We start from the raw sequence: 14,985 nt of genomic DNA on the forward strand, positions 1-14,985 counted from the left end.
CCCATGATCCAAAGTCTCAGAACACCTCCCAAAGCCATCACTTAACAGGCTTCCAAGGGGAGAGACACCTTTTTTTTTTTTGAGACAGAGTCTGGCCCTGTTGCTCAGGCTGGAGTGCAGTGGCGCAATCTTGGCTCAATGCAAGCTCCGCCTCTTGGGTTCACACCATTCTCCTGCCTCAGTCTCCCGAGTAGCTGGGACTACAGGCACCCGCCACCATGCCCAGCTAATTTTTTTTGTATTTTTAGTAGAGACGGGGTTTCACTGTGGTAGCCAGGATGGTCTCGATCACCTGACCTCGCGATCCGCCAACCTCAGCCTCTCAAAGTGCTGGGATTACAGGTGTGAGCCACCACGCCCGGCCAGGGAGAGATACCTTAAAAGAATCATCAGCCCCCTATTCATCCTGAGCACGTGGTTTACTATTTCTTCACTTTGCTTTTACCAAGGTGGAAAATCACAACCAAATATGGCACATATTTTATATATAAAGAAACCCTGGGCTGGATGCAGTGGCACACGACTGTAATCCCAGCACTTTGGGAGGCCGAGGTGGGCGGATCACCTGAGGTCAGGAGTTCGAGACCAGCCCGGCCAACATGGTGAAACACTGTCTCTACTAGAAATATAAAAATTAGCCAGGCGTGGTGGCAGGTGCCTGTAATCCCAGTCACTTAGGAAGCTGAGGCAGGAGAATCACTTGAACCCGGGAGGTGGAAGTTGCAGTGAGCTGAGATTATGCCATTGTACTCCAACAAGAGTGAGACTCCATCTCAAAAAAAACAGAAACCCTGGTTCAGGGAAATAGTCGGCCCTAAGGTCACTTAGAGAGCAAAGAGATCAATTTAAGAACTTGTGATTACATAATCGGCTTGGTCTTACCTGGTTGCAACATCCACAGAATCCACATCGTTGCCATAGATAAGCGGGTTGAATTCAGTGGACGGTGTGGACTGCAGGTCATTAGAAGGCCTTCCCAAGAGAAGGGGTATCTCCTGGCCCTCATGAAATTTCTCCAGATTGAGGATGGGCTGGGTGTTGAGGCTCATGCTGGCCAAGGCCTGTGGAACAACAAGAAAATTCCTTATACAAGGCACGTTCCTGGGCAGCTAGCCAATTTCAACTCCAAGGAAAGAGCCTTCCTAAAGTCTTCTACCTCGTATTCTCTGGTCAAAAAGTTCTGCAACAAAGAACAGTGCTAATTTGCAAATCATGGTCAACCCATTTCAGACCTTTCATCTTTGAAACAAAAATCCCAATACTCTAGCCTTTAGAAAACAGTCTGAAAGGCCGGGTGCGGTGGCTCAAGCCTGTAATCCCAGCACTTTGGGAGGCCGAGACGGGCGGATCACGACGTCAGGAGTTCGAGACCATCCTGGCTAACACGGTGAAACCCCGTCTCTACTAAAAAATACAAAAAACTAGCCGGGCGAGGTGGTGGGCGCCTGTAGTCCCAGCTACTCGGGAGGCTGAGGCAGGAGAATGGCGTAAAAACCCGGGAGGCGGAGCTTGCAGTGAGCTGAGATCCGGCCACTGCACTCCAGCCTGGGCGACACAGCAAGACTCCGTCTCAAAAAAAAAAAAAAAAAAAGAAAGAAAGAAAACAGTCTGAAATATATAGCTCTCCATCTTTTTTTTTTTTTTCTTTTTTTTGAGACGGAGTCTTGCTGTGTCGCCCAGGCTGGAGTGCAGTGGCCGGATCTCAGCTCATTGCAAGCTCCGCCTCCCGGGTTTTTACGCCATTCTCCTGCCTCAGCCTCCCGAGTAGCTGGGACTACAGGCGCCCACCACCTCGCCCGGCTAGTTTTTTGTATTTTTTAGTAGAGACGGGGTTTCACCGTATTAGCCAGGATAGTCTCAATCTCCTGACCTCATGATCCGCCCGTCTCGGCCTCCCAAAGTGCTGGGATTACAGGCTTGAGCCACCGCGCCCGGCCAGCTCTCCATCTTAAGACAACCTAGCTTAAGGCAACTTGATCTTATCTGAAGTCCAGGACAGTTGTTTGCAAAATTATTATAGTCATTAAATGTTTTTTAAAATTGGAATCCATGTGAAACTATACAGAATGGAAATTTGAAAACATAGCTGCTCTGAAGGACACAGGAAGCAGAGCCTCACATGCTCAGGGATCCCAAGCTAAATCGGCCCCTCAGAGGCTCAATGGGGCAGGGTGAAGACCACTGGTCGAGAGCAGCAGTGCTTCTCAAATGTGAGTGAGGAGAGAAATCACTGGCGGAGGTTGTCAAAACGCAGATCCCGATTCAATATGCCTGGAGTGATCCTTCACTTTAATAAGCCCAAGTGATGCTAATGTTGCTGGTCCATAAACCACACTTTGAATAGCAGGAGTTAGAACACAGGATCAATGAGTCCAAGGATCTTAGCTCCTTCAAATATTTAAAATATAATTCTTGGCGGGGCACGGTGGCTCATGTCTGTAATCCCAGTACTTTGGGAGGCCGAGAAGGGCAGATCACGGGGTCAGGACTTAAAATTCCCACTAGACTCTGCAGTAACAAGGTATCACATTATATCAGCAGTGATGAAGCAACTGAGGTGAGAGGGATGATACAAAATGACCCATTTAAACCCAAACATAGCATCTAGAGGTACTACTAAGTACTTTAGACAACACAGAAAAAGGTTTCTAAAGGCCCTTCAAATGAGAGCAGGGAGTCCTAAAAATAAACACAGTGCTATCTACTGGTGTTTCTACACAAGACATAAGGCAGGGGAAGGGAATCAAGCTTTGTCATGTGTTACCTTCAGGTACTGTGTTCAGCATGCAGAGGAAGAAAATAAATCAATAAAAAATGGATGTGAGGAATTACTCAAAGAAAGGAATTTGTTTGTTTGAGATAGTCTCACTCTGTGGCCCAGGCAGGAGTGCAGTGGCACGATCTTGGCTCACTGCAACCTCTGCCTCCTAGGTTCAAGTGATTCTCCTGCCTCAGCCTCCCGAGCAGCTGGACTACAGGCGTCCGCCACCACGCCTGGCTAATTTTTGCATTTTTAATAGAGATGGAGTTTTACCATATTGGCCAGGCTGGTCTCAAACTCCTGACCTTGTGATCCATCCACCTCGGCCTCCTTAAGTGCTGGGATTACAGGCATGAGGCAACATGCCTGGCCAAAGAAAGGAATTTTTGAAGAAAGGAACCTCAGGATCAACTCTAGAAGATGATACAAAAGCAGCCAGATGGTCCACACTACTAACTTCCACCTAACAAGACTGAGAAAATCGGCAGGGCATGGTGGCTCATGCCTGTAATCCCAGCACTTTGGGAAGATGAAGCGGGTGGATCATGAGGTCAGGAGATTGAGACCATCCTGGCTAACACGGTGAAACCCCATCTCTACTAAAAATACAAAAAAATTAGCTGGGCGTGGTGGCGTGCACCTGTAGTCCCAGCTGCTGGGGAGGCTGAAGCAGGAGAACCGCATGAACCCGGGAGACGGAGCTTGCAGCGCACTGAGATTGCACCACTGCACTCCAGCCTGGGCGACAGAGCAAGACTCTGTCTCAAAAAAAAAAAAAAAAAAAAGACCCCGAAAATGTTCTGAGGCCATAGAGAGTGGCACACATACAAGAAACAGACAGTGAAGGGCTATTTTATACAGTATAATAAGCATTAGAATATAGTAAGGCATAAAATGAGTTGGAATCAAAACCACTGAGATTCACTCTGCCACCCAGAAATGGGATATCCCTTTTCTTAAGCCCATCCAGGGTGAAGAAAACTACTCCATTTGAAGTTTGATAGGAAACTGGCTCTGAGAACAGCTGTCTTCCTATAGGAACCCCACAGCATCTATTACTCCCCTCTCTTTCCTTCACTCTTCACGTACCTGCTTTAAATGCTTTTTCAGCTCTAGTGACTCTGGTTCTGGCAGAATAGGCAGCACTTCTGCATTGGTGGGGGCAATCACCTGCACCAGAGAAATGATAAAAGACGTGACCTTAGAGTTTATTGCTAAGGAATTTCTCTTACACAGGGTAAATAAAAATAAGAGGATGTATATACAGTATTATTATATAAACGAACACACGTTATGTAACTACACAATAAGATATGTACACACACATGACATACATATACATCTGAAAGGAAATATACCTTAATGCTATTGGTTATTATCGCTAAATAAAAAGATTACGGTTTTGCTTTTCACTTACTTCATTTACGCTTATTTTTATTTTATTTTATTTTTTATTTATTTTTTTTTTGAGACAGAGTCTTGCTCTGTCGCCCAGGCTGGAGTGCAGTGGCGCGATCTCGGCTCACTGCAAGCTCCGCCTCCCGGGTTCACGCCATTCTCCTGCCTCAGCCTCCCGAGTAGCTGGGACTACAGGCGCCCACAACCGCGCCCGGCTAATTTTTTGTATTTTTAGTAGAGACGGGGTTTCACCGTGGTCTCGATCTCCTGACCTTGTGATTCGCCCGCCTCGGCCTCCCAAACTGCTGGGATTACAGGCGTGAGCCACCGCGCCCAGACATTTTTATTTTTTTAAAGTTTTACAATGAACACACATAAGGGCTTCCCACCAAAGTTTGAATATACTCACATTGCAGAATGGTCAAATAATTCATTAAGCCTGCATTGAAAGACAGTTTCTTACTGGAAACTATACTCCAGGGAAACCATTAAGAGATGATCTATACCACATGTAATGGTCTTCGGATCACAACTGTCTGACTGCTCTTGGAGGATATGGTGGAGGCACCACTTAATTCTGGCAAAAATAAATCCTAAAATTCTCTGAGACCTAACCAAGGGCTTATTTGGCCAATAAGGTAAAAGGAGCATTTAAAAAAATTTTTCAATAAGTCTCACAATAGAAATTATCCAACAACTTAGAACGTTCCTGAAAGGAATCTAGAAAAACACATATCCCAGGACTGGGTCTAGAATGCAATCCTCCTCCAGACGCTACAATGCCTCAGCGAAGAACCTCACCCTGTTGCTGTCCAGATCCACTAGCCATACATCATCAGGCATTTTGAAGTCCAGTTTGTAGAGGAAGAAGCTGGCAGGAACCCCAATGATGTACGGAGTTGGAGCCAACAGCAGCTGTGGAAACGATAAAGAAGGTAAGAAACAAAGACAAAACCTATCACGAGCACTTATCAAGTCCGGATTCTTCTAGATAAGGAAATGCAGAAACAATCCCTCTTCCAAAACCCTTGAGGCCAGATGTATTTGAAAATTCAGAATTTTTCAGATTTTTTGAAAGGTTACATAGTACATTTTTTTGTATACGGTAGTATTCCTTATCCAGAGTTTCACTTTCTGTGATTCCAGTTACCTGAGGTAAACTGCAGTCTGAAATATTAAAAGGAAAATTCCAGAAATAAACAATTCATAAATTTTAAATTGCAGCTTGATCATATCTGAAGTCCAGGACAATAGTTCTGAGAAGCATGATGAAATCTCATGCTGTCCCGCTCTGTCCCACCCAGACATGAATCATCCCTTTGTCCAGCATATCCATGCTGTATACACTACTCACCTGTAGCCATCTCAGTTATCAGGTCAACTGTCGCACAATCTCAGTGTTTGTGTTCAAGTAACCTTTATTTTACTTAATAATGGCCCCAAAGCACAAGTGTACTGATGCTGGCGATTGGGATATGCCAAAGAGAAGCCAAATATATGTCCAAAGAGGTCAGGCGCGGTGGCTCATGTCTGTAATCCCAGCACTTTGGGAGGCTGAGGCAGGCGGATCACCCGAGGTCAAGAGTTCAAGACCAGCCTGGCCAACACGGGGAAATCTTGTCTCTACTAAAAATACAAAAAACTAGCTGGGCATGGTGGCTGTGCCTGTAATCCCAGCTACTAGGGAGGCTGAAGCAGGAGAATCACTTGAACCCGGGAGGCGGAGGCTCCAGTGAGCCAAGACTGTGCCACTGCACTCTAGCCTGGGGGACAGACGGAGACTCTGTCTCCAAAAAACACCAAATAAATGCCCAAAGAGAAATTGTTAACCTCTTACTGTGCCTAATTCATAAATTAAACTGTATCATTAGTATGTATATATAGAAAAAAACAAAGTATCTACAGAGTTTGGAACCATCTGTGGTTTGAGGCATCCACTGGGGGTCTTGGAACATATCCTCCACAGATAAGGAGGAATTACTGTATTACGTAACACCTGCGGCAGTGTAGCCAGTAGCCTACAGTCATTAACATTTGTTGTGATAAATAAAAACTACAAATTGCATAAGCTTTGCCACCAGATCAGTTCAAATCAGTCAGATTTTGCAGACAAATAAGTTATGACAAAAGATTGAGGACCAGCACTCACTTACAACTTTTTTTTCTTTTTTTTTTGAGACGGAGTCTTGCTCTGTCGCCCCGGCTGGAGTGCAGTGGCCGGATCTCAGCTCACTGCAAGCTCCGCCTCCCGGGTTCACGCCATTCTCCTGCCTCAGCCTCCCGAGTAGCTGGGACTACAGGCGCCCGCCACCTCGCCCAGCTAGTTTTTTGTATTTTTTAGTACAGACGGGGTTTCACCGTGTTAGCCAGGATGGTCTCGATCTCCTGACCTCGTGATCCGCCCGTCTCGGCCTCCCAAAGTGCTGGGATTACAGGCTTGAGCCACCGCGCCCAGCCCCACTTACAACTTCTTTGAGCATTAGGCCTCCTCCCTCAGGAAGACAAAGGTGACAAAGCCGGAAGACGCCTTGAGACTCACCTGCTCTGCTGATGCCATGCAGGTGGGAAGCAGCGGGATGACAGGAAACATATACTCCAGTGGATAGATCATTGCCACGAATGCCATCACAGACATGGAGAGTGCATTGTAGTCTCGAGACTGTAGCACCACCTGTCATGAGCCATCCAGTAAGAATCACTCCAAAACATAAGGTTTACAAGAAAACAGCTTCCAACATTACAACTTGGTTTCCAATTCACCATGCCTACAGCTCCAGCTTTGCCTTTCGCACTGCCCTCTGCCCCACCATGCCTGCCACCTCCCAATTCAGGCACAATGGTGATCCTCCCTCACCTGAGATATGCAAATCACTCCCTTACCTTCCTAGTTCTTGTACTGCCCATCCCAGGACCACTCATGAAACAGAACTACTGATATTTCCAAAAAATTAGGTCAGTACAATTAAGGATAAGCCCTAATGAATGGTAAACCCTCTGAATACATCCCACATGATACCAGTATCTTAATTCAACCCACATCTACGGAATACCTGCTGTATACCAGGCATCATGTTACCTCCTGAGCACAAAAAGATGAAAAATATGTAGTCCCTGTCCTCCAAGAGCTCATGATCTGGCCACTGGCATATTTAAGAGTTCCTCCCCTAGAAAGGTCTAGGAAGCTGGCCTCTCACCTTATGCTCTAACAGAATGCAGGTTAGCACCTGGAGACAGGCGTCCACACCTAGAAGTTCCAAGGGAAGGTGCAGTGGGAAATCCACTAGGGTGAATCGAGATGGGTCTGGAAGAGCAAAGGTCAGAGCTGGCTGGAGCTCTTGGGGTAGGACCTCGATGTCTACTCGCTTCTGCCCAGAGACGGGTACTGGGGAGCGCAGCAATCGATAGATCCAGGCCTCAATCTCCCGAAGGTCATGCAGAAGGGCACTTGACTTCTCCTCCACCAGCAGCGATCCAGTAAAGATCCGCCACATGGTGTCCCTGAGAAGCAGACAGCAGGAACCAGACACATTAGCATCAGGAGCTGATACCCCACTGCAACCCAGTATCACCACAGAGGCTCTAACGATGACAACGGGAAAAGGAGCATCATTAGGAAAGCCCAGTCTCTGAGCTCAGATAGGACCAGAAGGTATATACAACAGCAAGAGCAAATGTAAAAATATATACTGGATAAGACTTACTGTCCTAACCACCATTAAACATCAAATTACAGCATTACTCCAAACACAATTTTGGAAGGAGGTTTAACTCTGCAGAGTCTTTTGCTTAGTAAAGATTAACTCGGCCGGGCGCGGTGGCTCAAGCCTGTAATCCCAGCACTTTGGGAGGCTGAGACGGGCGGATCACGACGTCAGGAGATCGAGACTATCCTGGCTAGCATGGTGAAACCCGTCTCTACTAAAAAACACAAAAAACTAGCTGGGCAAGTTGGCGGGCGCCTGTAGTCCCAGCTACTCGGGAGGCTGAGGCAGGAGAATGGCGTGAACCCAGGAAGCGGAGCTTGCAGTGGGCTGAGATCCCGTCACTGCACTCCAGTCTGGGCGACAGAGCGAGACTCTGTTTCAAAAAAAAAAAAAAAAAAAAAAAAATTAACTCTTGGCTGGGCATGGTGCTCACGCTTATAATCCCAGCACTTTCGGAGGCCAAGGTGGATGGACCACCTGAGGTCAGGAGTTTGAGACCGGCCTGGCCAACATGGTGAAACCCTGTCTCTACTAAAAGTACCAAAATTAGCTGGGCGTGGTGGCACACACCTGTAATCTCAGCTATTCGGGAGGCTGAGGCAGAAGGATCACTTGAACCTAGGAGGCAGGGGTTGCAGTGAGCTGAGATCACACCACTGTATTCCAGCCTGGGGAACAGAGCGAGACTCCATCTCCAGAAGAAAAAATATTTACTCTAAATACTCTAAATATGCTTAGATAGGTCTGAAGGACCTTGAGTTGCAGAGGAAATTTCCTATGCCCCTCAAAGACCAATTACATGGAATCTCTAAAATGCTCCCATTGGGCAGCAGCAGCAAACCGTACCTTTGTACACCTCGAGGGATGCCCAGCTTCTTGCCCAGCAGGCGCTCACTACAGCAGTCCACCAGGCGCTTGAGGGTATACAGACACTCTCGGAAGGTGGAGAAAAAAGGGTAGTGACTGAGCACGCACAGGGACGTGAGAGTACTGTTGCGGGAGCGGCTCCCCGCCTTGGCCCGGCGTTTGCCCCGAGGAGACTGGTTCACATCAGGGGTAGAGTCGGCACTGGGAGGCTGCCGGGATGAGCCACTCTCTGAGCTCTCAGTGCCACCCTCTTCTGAGGCACAGGTGGCGCGGGTTCCTTCCTTCCCATGGGACCCTGCCCCCCCTTCCCCCTTCTCCTTAGGGATTCGCTTCTGGAAGGAGCGGTAGAAGTTAACACAGATGCCGTATCGCGTGACTCCAGTGTCCTTGTCAGTGAGGGTGAAGACAAAAGAGGTATCATCCCGGAGGCTCATGCGCCGCTGCCGCACGCTCAGGCAGCCCTCGGGCTGACAGAAGAACACGACGTCTGGGGGCAGGGGAAACTCAGCGTGATCCTCTAAGGGGTATCGTCGTAGCAGTTCAGGAGTCTGGGCCACGCTGTCACTGCTCGGGTGCCTGAAGAACATAAAGACAAATTCAGCAGCCTGAAGGGATGGAATGGGCTATCACATTTTAACCACTGTCGATGAATAAAGCTCAAGATGCTATTTTGGATAAAGTAACCTGACTGTAACACCTTGGAAAATACGGGTGCTGCCTGCCATATGGAGCTGGTAGCCTAAGTGAAGTCTGCACTGTCATGAAGGCACCTATTCTGCAACAAGAGATTTTGACAATAAAATTATCATTGGCACCTTTAGATGATTAACATCTTTTAAAGTGAATTAGCTAATAAATTACCAAAAAAGCATACACAGAGGAGGAGCTTTTAAAGTACTTTTCCTTTTTACGAAATAAGAAAACTGAGATATAAAGAGTGTATTTGCTCAACATCACAAAGATGTTAGTTAAGAGCAGGGTTTTGCTTTCAATCCACCTGACTTTGCTGTTTCCCTATTGGCTTCAACACTCCCAGCAGGGTAAAATAACAGGGGAAAATGAGCTATGCAAAGCAACGTGGAAACTGGAGAGGGGAACAACTGCAGGTTTTATGGCTATCCCAGATGTTAAGACAAAAGTCCATCTCTTCTTGGTTACCTGGCCCCTACGATCACTAGATAGTCAAGTAACCGAGGACAGAACTTCTTCTTTTGCACCATGGTTCCAATTCATCAGTTCATCTCAGAGAAGCATCAGGGCACCAAGCAAGGAGTCAGCATTCCCGGGAGGAATTCTGAAAACCGAAGTCTAATAGGAAAAAAAGTACTGATAAGATCCACTGCTGTGCCTAAGGGACTCATCCCTCTCAGCTTCTTCCCGGCCAGGGGCAGAGGTCAGAAGGTCTTCCACTTTCATACTAATGATAGGAGAACTTGACACTTGCCTAGCCTTGTGTCTAGGTTTATGAGCTCACAGAATAAAATGTTAAAAAATAGATAGGCAGGGCACGGTGGCTCACACCTGTAATCCCAGAACTCTGGGAGGCTGAGGCGGATCACCTGAGGTCAGGAGTTCCAGACCAGTCGGCCAACATGGCAAAACCCCATCTCTACTAAAAATACAAAAAAAATAGCCAGAGGTGGTGGCATACGTCTGTAATCCCAGTTACTCGGGAGTCTGAGGCACGAGAATTGCTTTGGCGGAGGCTGCAGTGAGCCGAGATCACGCCACTGCACTCGAGCCTGGGCCACAGAGTGAGACTCCGTCTCAAGAAAAAAAAAGAAGTAGATAGTAGATAAATAATAGCTCACCTACCTATCCCTACCAGTGACTTCATTTCCAGCTTAACACCTGGGGCTCTGTTTCTGAAAAACAGACCTAGGCCGTCTAATCTGGGCTCAGTCATTGTAACAAAAATGGAAGTCACTCTCAGGATCCCTCCAGAGTGGATCAGGATCAAACCAGACTCCTTAACTAGCACTAATCTGCACTTCTAGGTCTAGATGGAAACGCAATTGTTTCAACAATCTGCATTCAGCTTGATGTGAAACTACCACATAGACTGTCTAGTTAACCATGCTCAGACAATAACAGCTGGTTATTCTACCTCATGTGATCTCAAATGAAAATGTCCATTGCCCCAATTGCTTCCTCTGCACCACTTTTCTCCGCGCTTCAGGCAAGAAAGGAGCCCAGAGGCCACTGCTACTAGCTCTGCCCTTGGTGCTGAATCATAATCTCCCCTCTATTTTGATCTTAGGCTCAGAATCAGTAATACAATACACACAGATGAGTCCTTGTCCTACTATACAATACAGAGGCTATGAATCAGAGGTAGAAATACTAGGATTTCTGCAAGGACAGGGAGAGGGAGAGGTGCTCAGAGAAATTTCTAAACTATGTTCTAAAATTAGGAAAAGCTTTCATGGTCTTAATTGTAATTTATTTCCTTTTAAGTGTCTATGCACTTCTCTAAATAAAACGTTTCACCCCGCTGCACAGCTATTTCTAGTAGGGCTATTTCTTCTATGAGTAGCAGTTCTTTTCTCATATTTCTAGTGTTCCAGGATTCTACCTCTGTGCTCTACATGCGGCCTAAGACCTTGTTCAATGCACACAGAGAGAAACCCATTATCATATATATACATACACACACACACTCTACTCCCTTACCTGCTGCTGCGGGCACTCCCATATATACAGACATACACACTCCTTGGATGCTTAAGGCCCTATTTGGTTTAGGTAATGAGTAGTTCTTTTTTCTCCCCTACCTAATAATTAACAAGACCTATTTGCAATACCTCTCAAATCCTCAAAATACTGCTTTCTCCTTTCCCTTGCTCCCAATAGAGGACCTGCAGGTAATAGGATTCAGTTTTATCTCCATAGCGACTCTGGCTCCCAGCACTATTTATAGCAGAGCCACAGCCCCTCCCCTGCTTGGTGACCGCACAGTGCTAGCAGCTGCTACTCCAGAGTCGGCCAAGGCCCATAACAATTCACTCCCCTTGAACCTAGAGACACTTCTCCCACTGACAGTACCTGCTAAGAATTAGGTTATCGTCTCCCTCCTCTGTCTGTAGTTTGTACTCCGTCCTAATTCTGACTTTTGATACTGATATCTGTACACCACCAGGTTTCCGAGCATGCCGTATATTCATTTCTAGGTATCACCACTGCTTAACAAACCCAAACGGTCCCTTTGGTTCTCCCAATTGCAAGAGTCATGAGCAAACTACAGGAGGTGGGGCACCGTAACAGAGCTGCACTCAGCTCCTCCTGAGCAGAATGCAAGGGGGAGAGAAACAGAGAAATGAAATGGGATATGAGTAAAAAGCATGATTTGTTCCAACAAAGAATTATGTAGTTAATCTGTCATGGGATTCGAAAAAAAAAAGAACTGTGTAGAAATGACTACAGCGAAAGCCAAAGTATCTCAAAGTAAAACAAAATTTATAGAACCAGAGCTCTAGGCTACACCTTGCAATCTATGTTTATATTGAAAACCAGGAGTCCTCTCCAGTCAAAATCTCAAAGATCAGGCCTGAAGCACCTCCTACTGAGTACGCATCAGGCCCCTCTAGCCTTGGAGGGATCTCAGTCCCTATCCACTGAGAACTATCTGATGAAACTCAAGTCACTCACAATCATTTCCTTCCAGAGCCACAAGGACCCTGAGATCTTGTTATTATTCTAGCTATGGGTAGGATACGATTTTTAGCCAGAATTCATCTAATCAGCAGCCACTGCCTTCAGTTATTCAGACTGCAGAGATAACTAAGATTTTTCTTCTCATTGTCTCCTCTCTCCCCTCCCCACAAAGATTAACATCTTTAACTCCTCTAAAGACTAAACCCTCTAACATCACCCACAACTCACACTCTGTCTTCACAACCAACGAGGCTCCGACTCTTGCCTGTAGCCTCAACCATATTTACTAACATAGAGCCTCTGGTTCCTGTCTTCATGTATTCCAAAAGCATAAAGCTCAAAATGCATATCTATCTGCTGAAGTCCGACATCACCATCAGCTCCACCCAGAGGTAGAATTAGGATTCACAAACTTCTAAGTTATCTATGTCTTTTCAGCAGAAATGGCCATGCTAACCAACCCTTTGGATTCGTCCCTCATTTTGCACAGGATCTCACAGTAAAACCACAGGAACCAGAGAGCAATATGACATCTCTGCTGACGTGAGCACAACAGGAGGCTCTCCTCCCCTCCTCTACCTCCCCAGGCAGTGACCTTGCAAGCTCATCAGCACGGACTGGTCCAGCGTGCGGAAGAACTGGAGCAAGGAGGCTGGCAGCTGGCAGGGTTGGGGTAGAGGGAAGGGCAGGGAAAGGTGGAAGAAGGTAGATACACGAGGATAGGGAGGAGAGTGACTGCAGAAAGATGAAATAGCGTTCTCACTCTCCAGCAAGTCAATTTTGAAACATCAAATTAAAAAAACAAAAAACAATTATTGAGAACCAAACGTGGTTCTCCAAATTTCAGCCAAAAATAAGGCGCATGCACGCACACGCACAAGCACACCCGCCAAGCGCTGTGCGGGATCGGGCCCCAAGGCTGCCCAGCTCTGCCCGCCCCCTCACCTGCTGGACAGTTCTCCTCCGCCCCCGCCCCCGCCCCGAACCCGAACCCGCGCCGCCCGCCCCGCAGGAACCAAGCCCAGTAGCCCGAGCCCCCTCCTCGGCCCGGGGCGCCCCCATCCCTGGCCCCGCCCCACGCCCTTTCACACTCCTCCAGAGCCTCCTCAGAGACCCCTTCCTCCAAGAGCCACGGTGTCCTCTCAGAGCCCGTCTCCCACTCGGAGTCCCCAGACGCTCGCCCAAAACCCCCACCGGCCCAGACTCTCCTACCTCCCAAGCTCTGGGGGACTGGCCAGGCCCGGACCGACGTCCCCGGCAGCGGGGCGTCAGTCGCTCCCCAGCGCGGCGCCGCTCCGAACGGGCGCCAGTTCCGCGTCTGCACTGGGGGGCGCGCACCACTCGCGCGGGGTGCGGAGGGGGAGGCCGGGGCCGGGGCCGTACCATTCAGCCCGGGGGGCCGGGGCTGCGCCGAGCCAAGCGCCGCGGGGCGGGGCCGACCTCCGGAGACAGCGGCTGCGCACACACCTAGTCTAGCGCCCATGGGCACGGGAGGGCGCGCCAGGCCGACCCAGCGCCGTCGCGTGCAAAGGGGAGGACACACGGCAGTACCTTCTGTTTGGGTCGCTCAGAAAGACTTTAACCCGACGGGGTCATAGCGCCCATTTCGACGACATGTGGATTCCTCTGAAAGTCACTTCCCAAGATAATCGGCCCCTGAGACTTCCTGACGGGCTCCCCATCCCCCTGCTCCCACACCTCACTCGCTTTGGCGGTGCTCGGAGCCCAAGCCGGCTGTCGCGCGGTGGAGCCTACCAATCCTGGGCCGCGGGGGCGCAGGGGGGCGCGCGGCCGCGGTTACCTCCTTCGGGCGCGCGCGGGGAGGGGGGCGTGGCAGCGCCGCGGCGCCCGCTGGGAAATGGAGTCCCCTGCGTCTGCGAGGCCAGCCCCGCCGCAGGACAGCCTCCTCGCGGCCACACGACTCTTCTCTTCCTGTCCCAAAGGACCTGGGGGCCGAAACTGGGTTCTGGGTCTTTCAGGTTGTGCCTTTTTCAGATGCCAAAGGAAAAACTACGGCATGCTAGACACGCACGTGAGGTGCACAGCCGAGGCCTTAGCGCTGAAATCCAACACTTCCTCCTCCCCCGCAGAAAGGCAACCGGATCCTACCTGGATCCCAGCAGGGGAAGGGGGCGCCTAAGCCTCAGCATTCCATTTATTCATATGGCGCAGTGGGGGTTAGTAAGAAGAGGCCCCCTCTCACGGCCAAGCCTGTCACTTGTGACCCTCCCTCCTCTGAGCCTGGAGGCGGATCCTAAAGATCGCAGGCTTCCTCCTCTACTACCGTGTCCCCACCCCCAATACAGACATTGGTTTCTCTCATTTTGTATTCATTTTGATCTTCCTGTTCAAACAGTACCAGACCTATCAGTGAGGCGGCGCTGAGACATTTATGGCCATACCACAAAGTGACAGTGGAGAATTTTTCTTGGGGCCCTGTGGGAAAAACAGGAAGTGGTGGAGGCAGGATGGGCAGGGCGCTGGAGAACCTTGTGCAAAGTGGCCCCCAGGCCCATCCGTTTGTGGGATCAGTGTGGTCTTCAGATACAGCACAGCGTTAGCGGGCGCCCCACTGCTCAGTAGCCACAAAACTCCCAACTC

At 48.8% G+C, this 14,985-nt stretch overlaps 1 protein-coding gene and 1 long non-coding RNA gene across 52 annotated transcripts in view; one reads left to right on the plus strand and one right to left on the minus strand.

The window, feature by feature from the left end:
* Positions 1-14,641, minus strand: part of MADD (MAP kinase activating death domain) — a 57,953-nt gene extending 43,312 nt beyond the window's left edge. For 31 of the 50 annotated variants that reach the window (XR_013403825.1, XR_013403823.1, XR_013403821.1 and 28 more), the window contains exons 1-8: positions 13,597-13,706; positions 9,889-10,038; positions 8,710-9,306; positions 7,354-7,657; positions 6,699-6,830; positions 4,961-5,074; positions 3,851-3,931; positions 883-1,061 (exon numbers count right to left, since the gene is read on the minus strand). Coding sequence is in view for 36 of the 50 variants with exons in the window: in XM_077962851.1 (XP_077818977.1) it covers positions 883-1,061; positions 3,851-3,931; positions 4,961-5,074; positions 6,699-6,830; positions 7,354-7,657; positions 8,710-9,306; positions 9,889-9,950 (1,469 nt within the window). In the remaining 14 variants the exon portion in view is untranslated. Of the gene's footprint in view, positions 1-882; positions 1,062-3,850; positions 3,932-4,960; positions 5,075-6,698; positions 6,831-7,353; positions 7,658-8,709; positions 9,307-9,888; positions 10,039-13,596; positions 13,707-13,935; positions 14,151-14,493 lie in introns of those variants that run through there. The other 19 variants (XR_013403826.1, XR_013403822.1, XR_013403816.1 and 16 more) reach the window with 2 other exon arrangements.
* Positions 11,690-13,206, plus strand: LOC144334233 (uncharacterized). Of its 2 annotated transcripts, none has more exons than XR_013403856.1 (3): positions 11,690-11,900; positions 12,714-12,776; positions 12,875-13,206. It is a non-coding gene; the product is annotated as an uncharacterized LOC144334233 (long non-coding RNA). The 2 variants fall into 2 exon arrangements; XR_013403857.1 differs by having other exon boundaries at positions 11,690-11,789.
* Positions 14,642-14,985: the final 344 nt, after the last annotated feature.

This window comes from Macaca mulatta, chromosome 14 (genome assembly GCF_049350105.2).
Source record: "Macaca mulatta isolate MMU2019108-1 chromosome 14, T2T-MMU8v2.0, whole genome shotgun sequence".
Classification (NCBI taxonomy): Eukaryota; Metazoa; Chordata; class Mammalia; order Primates; family Cercopithecidae; genus Macaca; species Macaca mulatta.